Source organism: Macrobrachium rosenbergii, chromosome 3 (genome assembly GCF_040412425.1).
Source record: "Macrobrachium rosenbergii isolate ZJJX-2024 chromosome 3, ASM4041242v1, whole genome shotgun sequence".
In the NCBI taxonomy this organism is placed as follows: domain Eukaryota; kingdom Metazoa; phylum Arthropoda; class Malacostraca; order Decapoda; family Palaemonidae; genus Macrobrachium; species Macrobrachium rosenbergii.
The window spans coordinates 61,147,214-61,163,729 of record NC_089743.1 but is presented as its reverse complement, the minus strand read 5'-3'; the positions used below and the strand labels follow the sequence as shown (position 1 = coordinate 61,163,729).

At 46.1% G+C, this 16,516-nt stretch overlaps 1 protein-coding gene and 1 non-coding gene across 3 annotated transcripts in view; both read right to left on the bottom strand.

Moving 5' to 3' along the window:
- The window catches only part of Ssrp (structure specific recognition protein), a 118,442-nt gene that overhangs the window by 11,740 nt on the left and 90,186 nt on the right, over positions 1–16,516 (bottom strand). For both annotated transcript variants that reach the window (XM_067133971.1, XM_067133982.1), the window contains exon 11: positions 7,290–7,395. In XM_067133971.1, the coding sequence (XP_066990072.1) occupies positions 7,290–7,395 (106 nt within the window). The remainder of the gene's footprint in view (positions 1–7,289; positions 7,396–16,516) is intronic.
- LOC136829011 (U6 spliceosomal RNA) lies at positions 14,281–14,383 on the bottom strand. The gene has a single exon (XR_010850279.1). It is a non-coding gene; the product is annotated as a U6 spliceosomal RNA (small nuclear RNA).

Below are 16,516 nucleotides of genomic sequence, written 5' to 3'. Positions count from 1 at the left end.
TGAAGTCACTCAGGGATGGGATCGTGAAAGACTCAAACCGAGCATCAGGGACCGCTGGGTTCTGTGTCTTCGCTACAAACTGTGGGACAGATTCGAGCGTCACCGATGCCCACCCCCTTGAGTGTTTAACTGCAAAGGAAAGTCCCCATAACTCGCTAATCCTCTTTGCAGATGCCAGGGCTAACAAGAAGATGGTCTTTAGAGTCAGATCCCTGCCTGTGGCCTCTCGCAGTGGCTCGTATGGGGCACGAGTCAGGCTCCACAAAATGAGACACACATCCCACTCAGGGGTCCTAAGTTCTCTGGGTAGGCAAGACCGTTCGAAGCTCCTCATCAGCAACGATATTTCCAGGGAGGACGAGATATCGATGCCTTTCAGCCTTAGGACCAGGGCCAAAGCAGCCCTGTATCCTTTTACCGCTGAAACCGACAGGAGCTTCTCCCGATGAAAATATACAAGAAAATCTGCTACCTGTTGAAGTGTGGCTCCTACTGGAGAGTAACCCCGTCTACGACACCAACCAAAGAAGACGGCCCACTTACCCTGGTAAACCACTGCTGAAGACTTCCTGAGGTATCCTGCCATCTCTGTCGCTGCTCGGCGAGAAAAGTCTCTTGCTCGTAAGAGATGGTGGATAACCTCCAGGCGAGAAGTGACAGGGAGGCCACGGCCTGGTGGTACCATTCTACATGCGGTAAGGTTGTGCCAGAGGGGAAGCTCTCTCGGTACCTCGGAATAGAGCCAGCAGGTTTGGGTACCAAGCGGCCTCTGGACGCTTGGGAGCCACCAGGATCATTCAAAGGTTCGTCGACACCAGAACTCGACTTAGAACTGGATGAAGCAGACAGAACGGGGGAAAGGCATACAACTCGAGGTTGTCCCACAAGTGCTGGAAGGCATCTTTTGCAGCTGCCCATGGGTCCAGTACGACAGAGAAGAAGGTTGGAAGCTTCTTGTTGTACTGGGTGACGAACAGATCCACTACTGGACGCCCCCACAGGTCGAAGAGCCTGTTCGCCACGCTCTGGTGAAGGGACCACTCGAACCCCACTACCTGATCCCGACGGCTGAGCATGTCCGCCAGAAGGTTCCTCTTGCCTGGAATGTATCTGGCCAACAGCTCCATGGAGTGGGCTACTGCCCATTGGTGTACCTGCAGCATCAACGCGTGGAGAGCGCGGGAGACAAGACCCCCTTACTTGTTGACCTATGCCACTACGGTTGTGTTGTCGCTCATCAACGCCACCGAGTGTCCCATCAGACGGTCCTGGAAGCACTGAAGACCTAAGAACGCTGCTTTCATCTCCAGGACGTTGCTATGAAGGTGTTTGTCGTGATGGTCCCACACACCTGAAGTCAGTAACTCCTCCAGGTGTGCACCCCAGCCTTCCCTCGATGCGTCTGAGAAGACCAGCATGTCCGGAGGGCGCGAGGACAGAGGTGTCCCTATGCAGAGATTCCTGTCGTCCATCCACCAGTCGAGATCGTCCCTCACCTCCTGAGAGATGGGAACGAGAACCGACAGGGGCTCCCGAGACTGATCCCAGAAGTCCCTCAGTCTCCATTGGAGAGACTGAAGGTGGAGCCAACCATGTGGAATGAGCTTCTCCAATGACGACTTGCCAATGTTGAGCTGGCTGGTCCTGTTTCGCTAGGAACTGCCTTGCCACCTTCCTGAACGTGCTGATCCGAGCCTGTGAAAGAAAGACTCTGCTTGCTGCTGTGTTGATCACGACACCTAGTTCGCGACACAACCCGAGGAGGCGATCTCTGTCCTGTAGCAACAGCAACAGGAGCTTGCCAGGATCAACCAATCGTCGAGATACCTCAGCAGACGTATCCCGTGCGAATGGGCCCAAACTGAAACCAGGGTGAACACTTGTGAACACCTGCAGAGCGGTCGACAGCCCAAAACACAGTACCTTGAATTGGTAGACCACTCCGTTGAGGACAAAGTGAAGGTACTGACGAGATGATGGATGGACTGGTACCTGGAAGTACGCGTCCATCAAATCGATCGTCAGCATGAAGTCGCCCTCCCTGATGGCTGACTACTGTTCGCACCGTCTCCATCTTGAACCGTGTCTGGCGAATGAAACAATTCAGGGGAGAGAGGTCGATCACTAGCCTCCACCCGCTGGAAGCTTTCTCCACGAGAAAGATCCTGCTGTAGAAGCACGGGGACCGATCCTTGACGACCTCGATGGCTCCCTTGCTCAACATAGTTTCGACCTCTTGAGGTAGGGCCTGTTTCTTCCGGGGGTCTTGAAGATAAGATGGGAACTGGACCGGGGTGTCGGTGAGGGGAGGCGGTGACTTGAAGGGTAGAGAATATCCCTCATGGAGGACATCCGCTACCCAAGTCTCCGCTCCGTATGGCTGCCAAGTTGCCTAGTGGCTCGATAGGCACCCCTCCACCGACAGCGCATCTGAGGGGGCTCGCCGTCCCTAGTGAGCTCCTCCCTCTTCTTCTTTGCCTTATCTTTCCTCTTGGGGGGAACAGGTTGGCAAAAGGGACCCTGTGGTTCCTTCTGAGGAGGTGAAGAAGCAGAGGTCTGGACTTTCCCCCGAGCACCCGCTGAAGCACCAGACTTCTTTGGGGCTGGGGTGCTAGCCTGGTTCATGGTCCGGGCAGCAGGATGAGAAGGCTGCGCGACGCCTTTCGTTGCTGCCTGGTGGACAAGATGGTTGTGCTCCTCAGCCTTCCTCTTGTCCACCGCAGCATCCACCTCCCCCCTGGGGAAAAGGGAGGTGGTGTCCAGAATGGGTCCATTGCGCAGGGAGACTGCAGCTTCGGCGCCCACTGATCTGTAGATCCGGGACAACACCGCATCCCTTCTCTTCAGTACAGGCAGTCCCCGGTTAACGGCGGGCTCGGTTAACAGAGATCCGGTTTTATGGGGCTTGTCTAGCAACGAAAATCGGCAATTTTCGGCACCAATAATTGGGTATTGGCGGCGCTTTTCGGCGCCGATAACCCCCGAAAATCGCCGAAGAAGCACCAAAATCGCTGATTTTCGGTTATCATCACACCCTCAGAAACGGAACCCCGCCGATAACCAGGGACTGCCTGTACCAGGTTTGTCCAGAGGTTTGCCATCTGGTGGGTTATAAAGGAAATGGCTTTCCCACCAGACTGGCAGCGACTCCTGAAGGTTGGGTCTTCGCTCTGAGCACCATACGAAGACGCGATTCTCGACAACGCGAAGGCCCAGGTGTCGACACAAGAGATCGCTTGGAGGGCAGACAGAGCCATACCCTCCAAGGCGTTCAGCTCAGCTTGCGTGAGAAGCACATGCTCCCCCGTTAGCTGAGCTGAAGTGGCCCCAAGAGCTAGACGAGTTAGCTCCGGTTCCACGACCTTCTGCTGCAGTGCTCCCTCCGAAGGCACGTAGCATCTCTTCTGTCTTGGGAGAGGGGGAGGCAACAGCCTGGTGGAGCAAGTTGAGCGAAGCGAAGACGATGGTCCAGAGACCAAGTCGTTCACCTGCTTGAGGACACTATCCGCCAAGGGAGGTTTTGGGCTCCCTCTTGGAAGCGTAAACTCCTCCAACCTGGACGACTGTTCTTCCAAGGGAGTTGAAAGTGGTTCCTCCAGACCGCTGTGCTGACGAATCAGCGCAACAACCTTGACAAAAGCCCTCTGCATTTCTGGAGTGTCCGGGTCTCTCGGAAGAGGACTTCCGAGAGACGGTCATCCAGAAAGGCCCCACCCGCAGGAGAGCCTGAGACAGACCCCGTCTCTCTGTCCCGCACAACAGAGGCGTACGACCTCTTGCTTGCTTGGAGTGAGGAAGGACCAGGCACCCCTGATGATGACTGCACAAGGGCCTCAGCCCCAGCAATCCTACCAACCCCGTTTCCTCCTGGAAAATCCCGAGGAAGTTGAGGGGGCAGGAGAGGCAGAGCGAACACCACTGTTGCATCCGCTGGTATAACCAGTGGATGCCATGGACCCCTCACGATCTCCAACCCGCGGAGTAGCTTCGCGAGAGGGCCTAGACGGACTTACTCATCTGGGTGAGCGACCGTCTTGACAATCAGGGGATGGTCTCCTCACAGCTGATCCACACTCAGACGTTGGACGATCCTCCCCACTGGAGCGTACAGAGGAGACCAACGCAGGGGCGCGGACTGCCAATTGGAGTCCGCTGTCCCTACCATCTGGGCGTGTTCCAGCCTTCTTCAACGCCGAAACAGACGAAGAAGGCTGCGGGGGACCCCTTCCTGGTTCCTCCCGATGTCTTCGTAGTTGAGACGTCCTTGGGCACCTTCCCCTTCTTCCGTTCCGTGCTCGACCTCGCTACAGGAGTCGAGACTGCACGGTCTCCCGTAGGAGACCGTGCCTTCAGCGATGCTCGCTTAGGAGGCGCTGAAACGGAACCAGTCCGGGAGGATGAAGCTCCCAAACCATCTGAGGAGGGTACCGAAGTACCCCTCTCAGCGAGGGACCCAGCAGTCTTCCCCCGAGGAGAGGACTGCGCCCCATTAGAAGAGCGAGTCTTCTTAGGGGGAGGAGGGACCACCTTCCCCTTCTTCTTAGACCAACTGGACTTAGAAGTGGGGGGGGGAGGGGCAGATGAAGACAAAGACGAGGACAACGACAACGATGATGAAGAGGAAGACGAAGATGGGGATGGTTAGCGTGCTCGCTTCTTCTTCTTCTCAATCAAAGACAACACCACATCTCCCAGCTTACCGAAGACAGACCAGGGGTCGATGGGGGATGGGGCAGAAACAGCAGTTGGTACAAGAGTCCGAGAACCGGCAGAGGACACATGCTGTGGGCGTACAATGGTGGCAGGAACAGCTGGAGTCGCAGGGAACGTTGGATGGTTCGGCTGGATCACAGGCACAGGCAACGGTGGAAGTGTGGTAGGAGGAGTGGGAGCGTAGCCAGGCAGTGGTGTTGTGACCGAGCAGACCAGTCCGGCTAGCATCGACACTGAGATGGCTGGGGTTGGAAATGCACCATAGGCATGGTGCGTTCCCACCGAGGTCATCACGCTCCCCGGCAGCATAGCGGTGATGGTGGTGGTTGTGAGAGTGTCAACTGTGTGAGTAGTGGGGGGAGGGAGTAGTACTCCCGCCCACGCAGCAGAGTTGATATGCTCGAGGAGCGAAGAAAGATCAGGGTTGCCAACCATCCCGAACGACTCCCACGCCTGACTCAAACTTAGCACAGAAACCAACCCTGTGGAAGACAAAGGTGGGTAGGGGGTCCCCCCTAACCCAGGGATCAGCGAGGTCCACCGATCTCGCCTCCTCTGTGACTGCAGATGCAGACACAGGGGACAGGGAGATAGATTCAGCACTGTGAATAGGCAGCAAGTAAAGGCCTTCAGGGCTCAGATACGATTGGGAAGGATTACCAACCGTCGGAGTCCAAGGAGCTGAAGACAGCCCTTAGTCTCCTTACGTTTGTATCTAGGCCTCCGAGAGTACCTATCCCACTACTCGGGGGAACAAAGCCTACACCCATCGCAGGGATCATCAACAGTACAATCAGGGGGGTCCTTGCTCCCTTTCCTACATTTTAAGCAAAGGGAGTCGAGGTCAGAATCTGCACTACAGTGGAAAGCGCCACATTTCTTATCCTTACCAGGACATACCAGGCACACAGGCTTATCCAAATCATGGGTTTGTAACAGATCATCCAAAATTACAAACACACAGATACACTGAAGTAACAAGCCAAAAGCAAAACAGGAACAAACACCCGTGAAAAAGTCGAAGCTTTAGCATCAAGGAAGGTCCGAGCAGAGAGCAGGAAAACACGTCCGCATCAGACGAGGCCGGAAAATAAAGTGAATGCGTGAAGCAAGGAGGTTGGTACCGTGGGTTTCCCACTGTTACCAACCAACTACCCGGCCGATAGTAATACCACCACAATGCCTTGTTAAGTCTTTAGCGGCCAGTTCAGCTTCGCCGAAAGTATTCCCCATATAAGCAAAGGACCAAGGGTTTGTATTTGTGTAGGAACAATTGTATATTACAATTAGTAATATGCAAATACATACAATATTAATGGATACAGTGAAGTAAAGCATAACTTGTTAAAAGATCCATGGAAAAGATGCACATTCATTATGTTTGTATTTTCTAATACGATACTATGTGAATATTACATACGCTAATTTTATATTTCCTGTGTGATGCGACCCCCTTCAAATTAGCTTCAAAATTAGGTCTTCACAAGTCGCATGATACGTGAGTATATATGGTATTTTGAATTTCTAAGGATACAGTAAGTAAAATAGCATTTGCGATAACATCATCTTTATATAAGCAATATTTCATAAGATACCTGTTGTTGCAAAAGCTAGCCTATACACAGATGGTTTTGGAATTTAGCAGTCATCTTATAGTACAGGTATGAGATAAATTCATGAAAATTTGTCATAATTTTTTACCTCGTCTTATCTAAAGGTTGTCTTATACATGAAAATATATGATATTTTAAAATGTCAATCACCTCTTCTGACACCATTTGTTACAAAAAAAATATGTCCATCCGACAAAATTTTCCACAGCAGCCATATGACCACTTTCTTGTCTTCTCTATTTCCTTTGCTTTCTCTCCATTCACCATAAGCTTAGGTTTGCTAATGTTAATTTTCAAGGGTCTTCTATCCATTTCATTATTCCACCTTTCAATATTTCCATGACCTCTACCTCAAACTCTGTTCATCTACCACTATCTTCACATATGGTGGGATTACATTACTAGCTTTAAATCTAAAGTTTCCTCATCCTTCAAACTGTTTGTCTTAGCAGTGTATCAAGAGCATTCCCATGTTTCAAAAATATGTGGTATCTCTTCATAATTACACAAAACTTTTCCTGTAGCAACTGCACTGTAAAGACTGTTTCTGTTTTACTTTCTGGCATGAAACCAAAACAGTAATTAGTGATTTAGGTTTTTTATGCCTAACATGGCTAAGAAAGGTAACACTTCAGGAACTTTCAAGTGTGCAACTAGAAAAAAAATCTAAAACGAAAAATCCACAGACATTTCAAGATCCCCTTCCAGTGACAAAGACTCAACATTCTGGCTATTATGAAGTGCATTCTACAAAAAATGCCAGTAAAAATAAATCTTAAATTTACTACATAAACAGAGATAAATATCATTGCTGGCTGAAATGGTCACAACAGCTACAGTTTACACAAAGCAAATTTTTCAATTCTATAATAACAGCCCATCAATAACTTTCAGTCTACATAGCAACAGCCAAAACTCAATAAGATTGTCCAAACAAAAACCAAAAACAAAAAATATGCATACCTTTGGTTCCTTCTTCTCCTTCTTCTTCCTCCTATCACCAGCATCTGACCCAGACCCAGCATCAGACTCATCTGAGTCTGAACTGTCACCAGCATAACTATCATATCTATAAAAAGAAAAATGGATTTTTAAGATTCAAAATTAAAATTCTTCCAACAAACCCATCACTTTTAAAGACGCTTTTTTTATGATCATGAAATCATCCTAGATGCTGCAATTCCTTGAAATTAAGGTAAGTCCTCAGTCCCAAGTATCAATCATAATCAGCATTCATGCTGTCTAATCCATGAGCAGTTGGAAAATATGGGTATGGAGACAGGAACTAGGATATAAGTAAGGGGCTTTTATGAAGAAATTTTAAAAATTAGCTTGAGGGGTGCGCCGACCGCCGTATTTCGAGGAATAATCAAATGTTAGTTATTACAGTTTTCAACTATTTTGTCTAAATAAACAGATCCTGAAGCGATAATGCTAAAAAAAATGTTTAGATTGGATCATGGACAATTTCGTTCGACGCTTGTATGGCACTGTGAAGGACAAATTGTAAAAAATGTACGAGAATCTATGAATGATCCTGGATAGGATCAAGTTTGAGTTAGTCCCTTTTTGGAGTGTTTTACGTGTAAATAAACATATCTTGAAGCATTATTGCTAAAAAAAATATTTACATTAGTTCATGGACAATGTTGTTCATCGCTTGTATGGGACTGTGAATGACAAATTATAAAAAAAAAGCATGTAAATCAAGTGTGAAAAATTGATTAAAAAATAATTGTCACCCATTAAAATATCCCATTCTCTTTATAGGACGTGTCAGAGAAAACAGGTTACAGTATACAGTAAACCCCCCCGTATTCGCATTCTCATGATTCGCGGACTCACGCATTTGTGGGTTTCTCAGTGGAACATGTCCAGCCATTATTTGCGGAAAATTCGCCCATTCAGGGTATTTTTCACTGAGAAATATTCACTAATTACTGTATTTTCATATAATTTTCATGAATAAATGCACTTTTTGTAATAAAACTGTTAAAATACTCAGGTATAAGCATTTTTACAGGGTTTTTCTTGTGTTTAAACTACCAAAATGGGCAGTTCTAAGTGTTTTTAGAGGGGGTTTAAATATTCGCGGTTTTTAGCTATTCATGGGGGGGTGTGGTACGCATCCCCCCCGAATATGGGGGGTTCACTGTAATGATACAGGGATACCTTGCTCTAGATGCCAAGAGTCTCTCAGGATTTTTGAAAGTCCAAAAATATTTTTCTTTAGCTGTTTTCTTAAAACTTACTTTTTTTCAAAACTTACTTTTTCAAAACTAAATTCTTATTTCTCCAAGAAGACTGAACCAAATTCAGTGAAACTTTTACAGAGGTGCAGTATAACTATATATCTTTATTTTTTTGTCGGGAAAATCGCTTTTCTGTGCAACTTTTAAATTTACATATTAACTTTACAAAGTGACGCCATAATTTTTTTTAACTGCAAAACAAATTATCTTAAGAGGTCAAAATTTCTAAATTTCTCCATGAGAGAATTTTCATTATTGGTTGTAGAATAATTGGTAAAAATTTAAAGCAAATCCTTCAATCATAAGATAGAAAATTCCATTTTTATGATAAAATACTTTTATATATACTTACCAAGTAATTACATAGATATACAGTAGTTTCAACCTTGCGCGGCAGCTTAAATTCAAATTTCACAGTAGCGTTCCTGATGATCAGTGCAGATGACTAGTCTCGCCCACTGAGAAAATCAGGAACAACTTAGCAGACAGCCTAATTCTGTTTATGCCGTATGTCCCTCAGAGGGGAGGAGGGAGGGCTCCGATCATGTAATTATTTGGTAAGTACATATAAAACTATTTTATCATAAAAATGTCATTTTTATATACATAACTTACTGAATAATTACATGGCTGAATCCCATATTGTCAGGAGGTGGGATACATGAACATATTCTATTCCAAAATATTAAGTCATGTTATGAATTCGAAATAGAAAAGTTGCTGGCATTGAATACAATGCTTGTCATTCCTCGTTAGTTAAGAGAGCCTGCAGTAGAAAACTGCCTCTAGTTGGTTCTCAACTTAACCTGTAGTGGCGTGGCGGTTAAGGCATGGAGCGCCTCAACTTGGGAACTTTGCAGCGAAAGAGCTATCCGATAGCTAGCAAAGCATCCATAAGTGCCCTTGCCCTAGGCGAAGTACCAATATAAACACAACCAGATAAGAATGTCACCTTCACTGAAATAAAAACCGCAACCCATCCACTGAGAGTGATGGGTGCTTCAGGTACATTGTACCTCCCAACATTCCTAAAAACTTGGCACCTTACTACAAAGTGAAGAGATAGTAGGAGAAAGTCCTATATCTCTTTCCGCGATGCCATGCCAGTTACTAATGATGATCACAAGGTATTGCAAAGGTTTTAACACTGTTTAAACATTCCTCAAAAAATATAGAGAAGTGAAGATCAATTACACTTCCAGTAGGTCAATTGTAGAATGGACGTAAGGGGCATGTATTACCTGAAGGCTAAAGAGGTAGAAGCTGTTCTGATGTACTTAGCTTTCACTTAAAAGGAGGTAAAATGCTCTCCTAAACCTGAGTGTCTCAAAGAAATAAAGTCCACTATGATAAAGTACAATACATTCTCCATCACAGGACAAGAAGAAGTGTTGCCATAACCCCATAGGTTATGGGTGGCCTTTGAACTTCCGGTTGCTTTCAGGTAATACCTGAAAACTCCAACTGGACAGAGAACTCTCTGTTCTTCCTCTGAGTTACTGAACGCTTCTGGGTGCTCAAAGCATGAGCTGATGCCAGGCTGTGGATGGTGCCAGGAGAGTTGGGAGCCAGGTGAGCTAGGAGCTCGGGGGGCTGGCTGGCAATCCTGGAAGTCAAGGATGCCTGTAAAGTTCTCAAGGGAGAAAGAACGGATCCAGTTCTTGGATGGCTCCTCGTTCTAGGCTAAAAAAAAAAAAAAACCAAGGGAAAACGAGCAAACCGCGACTCCTTCTTCCTTGCTTGGATGTGTCAAGGACTTGAAACGTTGAAAGATAGGTAAGACAAAAAAGAACTGGGTCCCTATGCTTAAACCTGATTTAAGCATACAGTAGTTCGATACCCCTTTATGGTGGAATACGAGATTCCAGATCTCCTCAGAAAAAAAAAGGTAATCTGTAATTGGGTCAGAAGTCTCACAAGAAGTGATGTAGTGCCTGAGACACCAGCTTAGGAAAGTCGGCCCCTAAGTCTGGGACAAGAAGAGAGAAGATTGATTTGATTTATACGTCTTGTAAAAGCCTCTGCAATATGTCTTGAAAGCCTCTTCAATTGACAAGCCTCCGGACAGTCTGGAGCCTGTCTGGGCAAGAGTGGACTATCCTTGATGGATCTGTTGAAGCGAGGTTGTCTTAGAAGACACAGTTGGGGGAGGATCTTGGAGAGTCCACCAACAACCGAGCAGGTTTGGGAACCATTTAACATAGGTCAGAATGGGTCTAAGAGGGTCATTGTAACTTTCCAATGAGCCTAAAACTTGTGCAGTGCCTCCTTGACCATGATGAAGGGTGTAAGGAGAGGAGGCCTGAGATGGGCCAGTCTGTAGCATGGGGTCCAATACACATGCTATAGGGTTGAGATTGGAGAAAAAAAAGAGAGGAAGACGAAGGTTCCTTAGGTGGCAAACAGGTTCAAAGTTGGCTTGTCCCATAGATTTCATAGATCCCAACAAATCAGGGGATCGAAGGTCTGCTCGGTAGGAAGGACACGTTTCTGATGGCTCAGTATGTCTGCCAGAACCTTGTAGGAGACCTGAGGATCTCTTTAGAGAAGGGAATACTCAGAATAGAGCCTCCTTAGCTGGGAACTTAAGGTCAAAAAGCACTGAAGTCGTAAGTTAATCACTTACAGCTCCCTGACGTAGACGTGAGTGATCCGTTCTTCTGGGGGGCATGTTCCGGAAACTTCACGGTTCCCTAAGCAGACTCCCCAACCTAGAACTGAAGTGCTGAGAAGTTTAGTCTAGGTCTGTGCTCAGAAGATGAAGGGGCATCCCTTCCAAGAGTCTGTTCAAACAGCCTGCACTGCAGGTCTGACCTGTAGATTGGACATAAGGGGGGGAAAAGCGAAGATGTCCAGCTGATTCCCTGTCTCATTAAGACTCATGTTCAAAACTTCGAGCACTTTTCCTTCGCAGAGAAAGGAAGAAGTCAGTTGTCTGTGTAAAGACTGGTGTTGTTCAAAAAAGAAATCAAAGGCTAGAACAGCAAGGACTCCAGTGACAACCTGAAGTGCCGTAGAGAGGTTGAAGCACACACATAGGTCCCCGAACTGGAAGACCCTCTCCCTAAAGATGGACGGGGATAAGGAAATATGCTTCCTACCTATTGGTTTCCATTCAATTGCCCTGGAAGACAATACTGTCTGCTTAACTCCATCTTGAATTTCTTTTCAGTTCAAAGAAGAAAAGGGGGGTCTGTGGGCCATGCAGACTTGGTGCCCATCATGCGAATACGCACACCACCAAGAGAACTTGCAGATCATCAAACAGACTTGCAGACAAATGTATGGATTAGCTGCCGACCTTGCGAACTTTTGACAGCTCAGCGATCACATGGACATTCTTAGGAATTTGACTTCTACTGGACTCAGGTGTGGACTCACGAGGCCTCGTACAGGCCGAAAACAAATTCGGAACTGTACTTGGCAGAAACTAACATTCGGCAAGCTTATAAAAAGCTTGAGAAATCCATAAACGCCACAGAAGTCTGGGTGCAGCCTAATGGAGAGCTGACCTGAACCAGGTTGTGATGAGTTCTGCAGGAAGGATGCAATCCTCTAAACACAAAAAATAGCCTTTGAGGGGCGCTAGGAGTTAAGCCATAGGGGTGAGTACTCGGGAATTAGCGTCGGGTGTTAGTAAGTTGGTGCCTGGAGTTCAAAAGTTGAACCCAGGCATACCAGAAAGGGCGCCGATTGGGAGTGATGGTTTGAGAGGGTTCATGGCACTCTCTCTTCTTGCTGAAGCCCAAGTAAGGACAATCAACAAAAAAGCAGTCAAGAGAGAAGGTATCACCTTCCAAAGAAAGTCAAACCGAAGGGTCAGACTTTACGGTGCTTCCAGTTGTGTCAAGAGTACAAAGAACTGGTAGAAAACTGGAGGAGGGGTTGTAAAACTCTCATAAAAAGTCTGTCCAACTTGACTAAAGTCTCGGTGGATGACGGAGCCCAGAGTAGGCTCATCACTGTTCTGAGGAAGAGGTAATGTAAGTTTGGAGGTGAACATGACGGCTGAACGCATGACCCTCTCCACAGTAAGAGAGCACCAGATTTCCATTCTTGAGAAAGCAAAGGCAAGAATGGAGATCTCCAAAAAAATCCTCTCCACTGTCCTTGTCCACACAGGACAGGAAAAAGGCAAAAGAAGGCGATGTCTCTCGGAAAATGTTTGGAAGTCCTCTGACTTCTTTGCCAGGGCTCCTGCTATCAAGACAAGAAAAGCTAGAACTTTCCAATTCTTGACAAAATCTTCGACAAGGAGGCCTAGTTCCATTGAAGCACTAGGAGGAGGAAAGACAAAAGATATCTGTCCTTCTCCCTTTAGACCAAAGGCCAAACTTCCAATTCTGAAAGACTTTGGAGGACAAAGAAAGTGTCAAAGGAGGGAGCTTTCTTCAACAAGCTCAAAATACAGAATACAGAACTCCTTGTCTGCAAAGGGCGGAACTCCGAGGTAAACTGTCGCTCAAGAGGAAGCAACGTAGGCTCGTCTTGAACTTAAGGTGAAGGTGGAACAGACTGAAGAGGCAAAATGCTTGTAAGCGGGCTGTATGGTTGATACTGGAGAGTTGTCGCCGTTAGTCGTCCACTTGGAAACCAGGGTTGTTTTGTTCCCTGTTCAATCGGAACTGATGTTCAAGAAAAACAACAGTGCATTCTTAGAAGGACAGGGGACAAGCTAAGGATGAAACAGAGCCAGACACTAGTAGATTGGTGCCAAATGCCTGACAGCTGGTACCAAATGGACAAAAGGTGATAAGTGCTCAGAAACTGGTGCTGGGCACTTGGACACTGCTGGGTGCCAAATACTGGCACTCCACAACCAGAAGTTCAGGAGACAAAAGCTCAAACTGTTCCAGAAGTTATAAGAAGGCTGTGGACTACGTTCCTACTCCCCGAGTCGCTTGCAGGAGATCAGGGAAGAGCGATTATCATCTGAAAAGTGTCTCTTCAACTGCTGAGATTCACCAGAAAAAATGTCATCAGCACTTCTTGTCTACACTGGAGTATCCCTAGAGGACAGTAAATGCACATCCCTATGGACGCCTTTCCAATGGCTGTTGACACCTGCGGACAACAGTCGACTGAGGGGCAACTACCTGGGGGCAAAACCCCTTCGGACTCCCATGGACCATCAGTATGTCTCCTCCCAGGTTTAGGGGAGTCTGACAGGGACTGGGTTTAGGAGATCTGAGGGGGCCAGATAGCCACCTTCTCCAATAAACATCCAGTAAGATGCCTTTCCAGCGGCTGTCTGTCGATACCTGGGACCAGCAACAGGCTTGACTGACAGGGAGACTACCTGTGTGTAAACCCCCTAACCTCCCTTGGACTTCCAGTATGCCTCCTCCCAGGTTTGGGGGCATATGACAGGGACCTTTTGTCTAGGAGCATTGGGGGACAAGTAGCCACCTCCTCCACTGCACAGCACTTCACTAGTACAAGGTTAACTTTTGTTAACCCAGATAAAAGACTGGCAATGGCATGAGAAGGAAGCGAGGGAGCCAGATGAAGGAGCAAGTGGATAAAAAATTAACGGTCTAGTAGCAGGCGAGAAAAAATGCATGAAGTATCTGGCTCCGGGCGCTGGGTGCTCTGACTGGTGCAAGTGAGCTAGCAGCTCGGGAGCTGGCGGGTGTTCCTGGGTGCTTGAGCAAGAGTTGGCGACAGGCGAGCTAGTAGCTCAAGAACTGGCAGGCGCTCCCAGGCACTCGGAACTTTCACGATCGCATGTTATCCTAGCGCAGAGGTCATGCTAATCTTCTCTGTATGTTCCAATTTCAGCATATGTACCGTTGAAGCAAGTACCAGTGCACAGTTCTCGGCTGTTAAGAATGTCTCCTCTTGTTGAAGACCATCACAAGTAAAACATTTCTCTCCTGCTACATTCCTACACTTACACTTTAACAATCCTGGAAAGGAAAGTGTGATAGGCATTTAACCTTGACTGCAAATTTGCTGTAGTAGCAAAAAATTTATGAACCTGAATCAACTGAATAATAACATATAAGAAAAACTCATCCTGAAAACTTTCAGCTTGAAGGCTACTCGACTTTCGGCTTGAATAAGTGTAATATTTCACTGAAATCTGGTTAAAATTAACTGGCAAAAAATTAACAAAGCTGTTGCAAATATCTGATGTTTACATCAGCAACGGCAGAAACAGAATGAGGTTGCCTGCTAAGTCGTTCCTGATATTCTCGTTAGTTGGCGAGACTAGTCACCTGCACTGAACATTGGAAACGCTACCATGAAATTTAAATTTAAGCTGCCACGGAAGTTTGATACTATAGCTATGTAATTACTTGGTAAATTTCTTATATAAAACAGTCATCTGCTTTATAATGGGGCCTTATAGTGTCGGCGCTCCCCTTAACACTTGGCAGATCCACCTGAAAGCACTTCAGAAACTGATACTGTATAAGCATCAGAAATTGTCTTTCAGGTATATACAAGGAGTTGTGTTTGAAAGACAACACTGATAGGCAACATCAGTAAGTTGGTAATTCAAAATATAAGTTACATTAACCACTTTTGGCTGCAGTCCTATATGGAATATGGTCTCACTTTGTAGAATTGTACACTTGCATGGCTCTGATCACTGTTCCAGGTATTAGTGTGGACACTGTCCTATCATGGGTCTGGCCTCAGCTTATATGACCACAAATTCAATCCTGTATATGGCATAGCTCAGGTCAAGGCCACTGTCTTCACAGCAGCTCTTGTAGCTCCAGACATCAGCAAAGCCCTAGTCCTGGCATGGGTCTCATCCTGACTCAAGGGTCTGATAGCTAAAGGTGGCTCTAGGTACAACTCCTGATATTAGTGCAGCCCTACTTACAGCTTTGGTGCTCTAGTCGAGAGTAAATAATGAGCAAGTACAGTGCAGAATTTAAATACAGTACAGTACAGTACAGTAAAGTGAAAAATGACAAATTTTTAATTAATTAAACATAAGGATAAATCTTCTAGAGCCAGCTGGAACAGTAAAGAACAATTAAAATTGTGATGCAAGGAATTGGTGGCATCGGTGATTAGTCATTTGGATGAAAGAGGATGCAACCGCTGACCTCTTCTAACCTTGTGGCGCATTTAGTTTCTTCTTACTGCCTTGCTGGTAGGACGTCCTGCTGCCCTTCCTCCCAAAACTGGTGTTTTTCTCTCTTGCCTGTGTTTCCCTTGGTTTGAATTTTGTGCTGTGATATAGTGCTATTTTGTTTATTTTTGTATGTATTTTGGCTTTTGATTATGCAAACCCAAAGTCATCTAAGCCTTCTCATAAGCCTCAGAAGGAATGTCCTGAAGTAGCTAACTACCCTTCCTCTCATTTTCTTTCTTCTTTTGAGGCTGATCCTCATTCTACTTGCAGTAGATGCAGGTATAAAGCTTGTAATGTAACTAATTCTTGCCCTGAGTGTCATTCGTGGTTTCCTGAGCAATGGAGGGTCTTTGCCAAGAAGAGGCAGCATAGGAGGAAGTCAGAGGCGCCATCTTGGGCAGGGTTCTTTCCTCCTTCGATGGATGCTTCTCATGCCAAGGTATTATTATTTCTTTAAATGTTACAGTAACATAATATTTCCTTAAAAGTTATAGTAATGTAACCCTCAACACATGCAAACTTTCTCAAAAGTACAAGAAAGTAACTCTCATTAACAGTAATTCTTTAGGGAAAACTATATTTAAATAACATTTTTATAAACCAAAACCTCTCCAGAAACATAACCCTTGCATTATTCAAGGGGTAACTGTATTTAATTTAAAGGCAACTATCTAGACTTTCATTTGCCAAGTAACTAAACTTAGCAGAAATACAAAAAATGGGGCAAAAGCAAACCTAACACTAGAATTGAAGTGAGTTATCCGAAGTCTTTTTCAATACTCAAGATAAAAGAGAGGCAGAGATGAGATGCAAGGGTAAAAAGGTTTAGTGTACATGTAAGC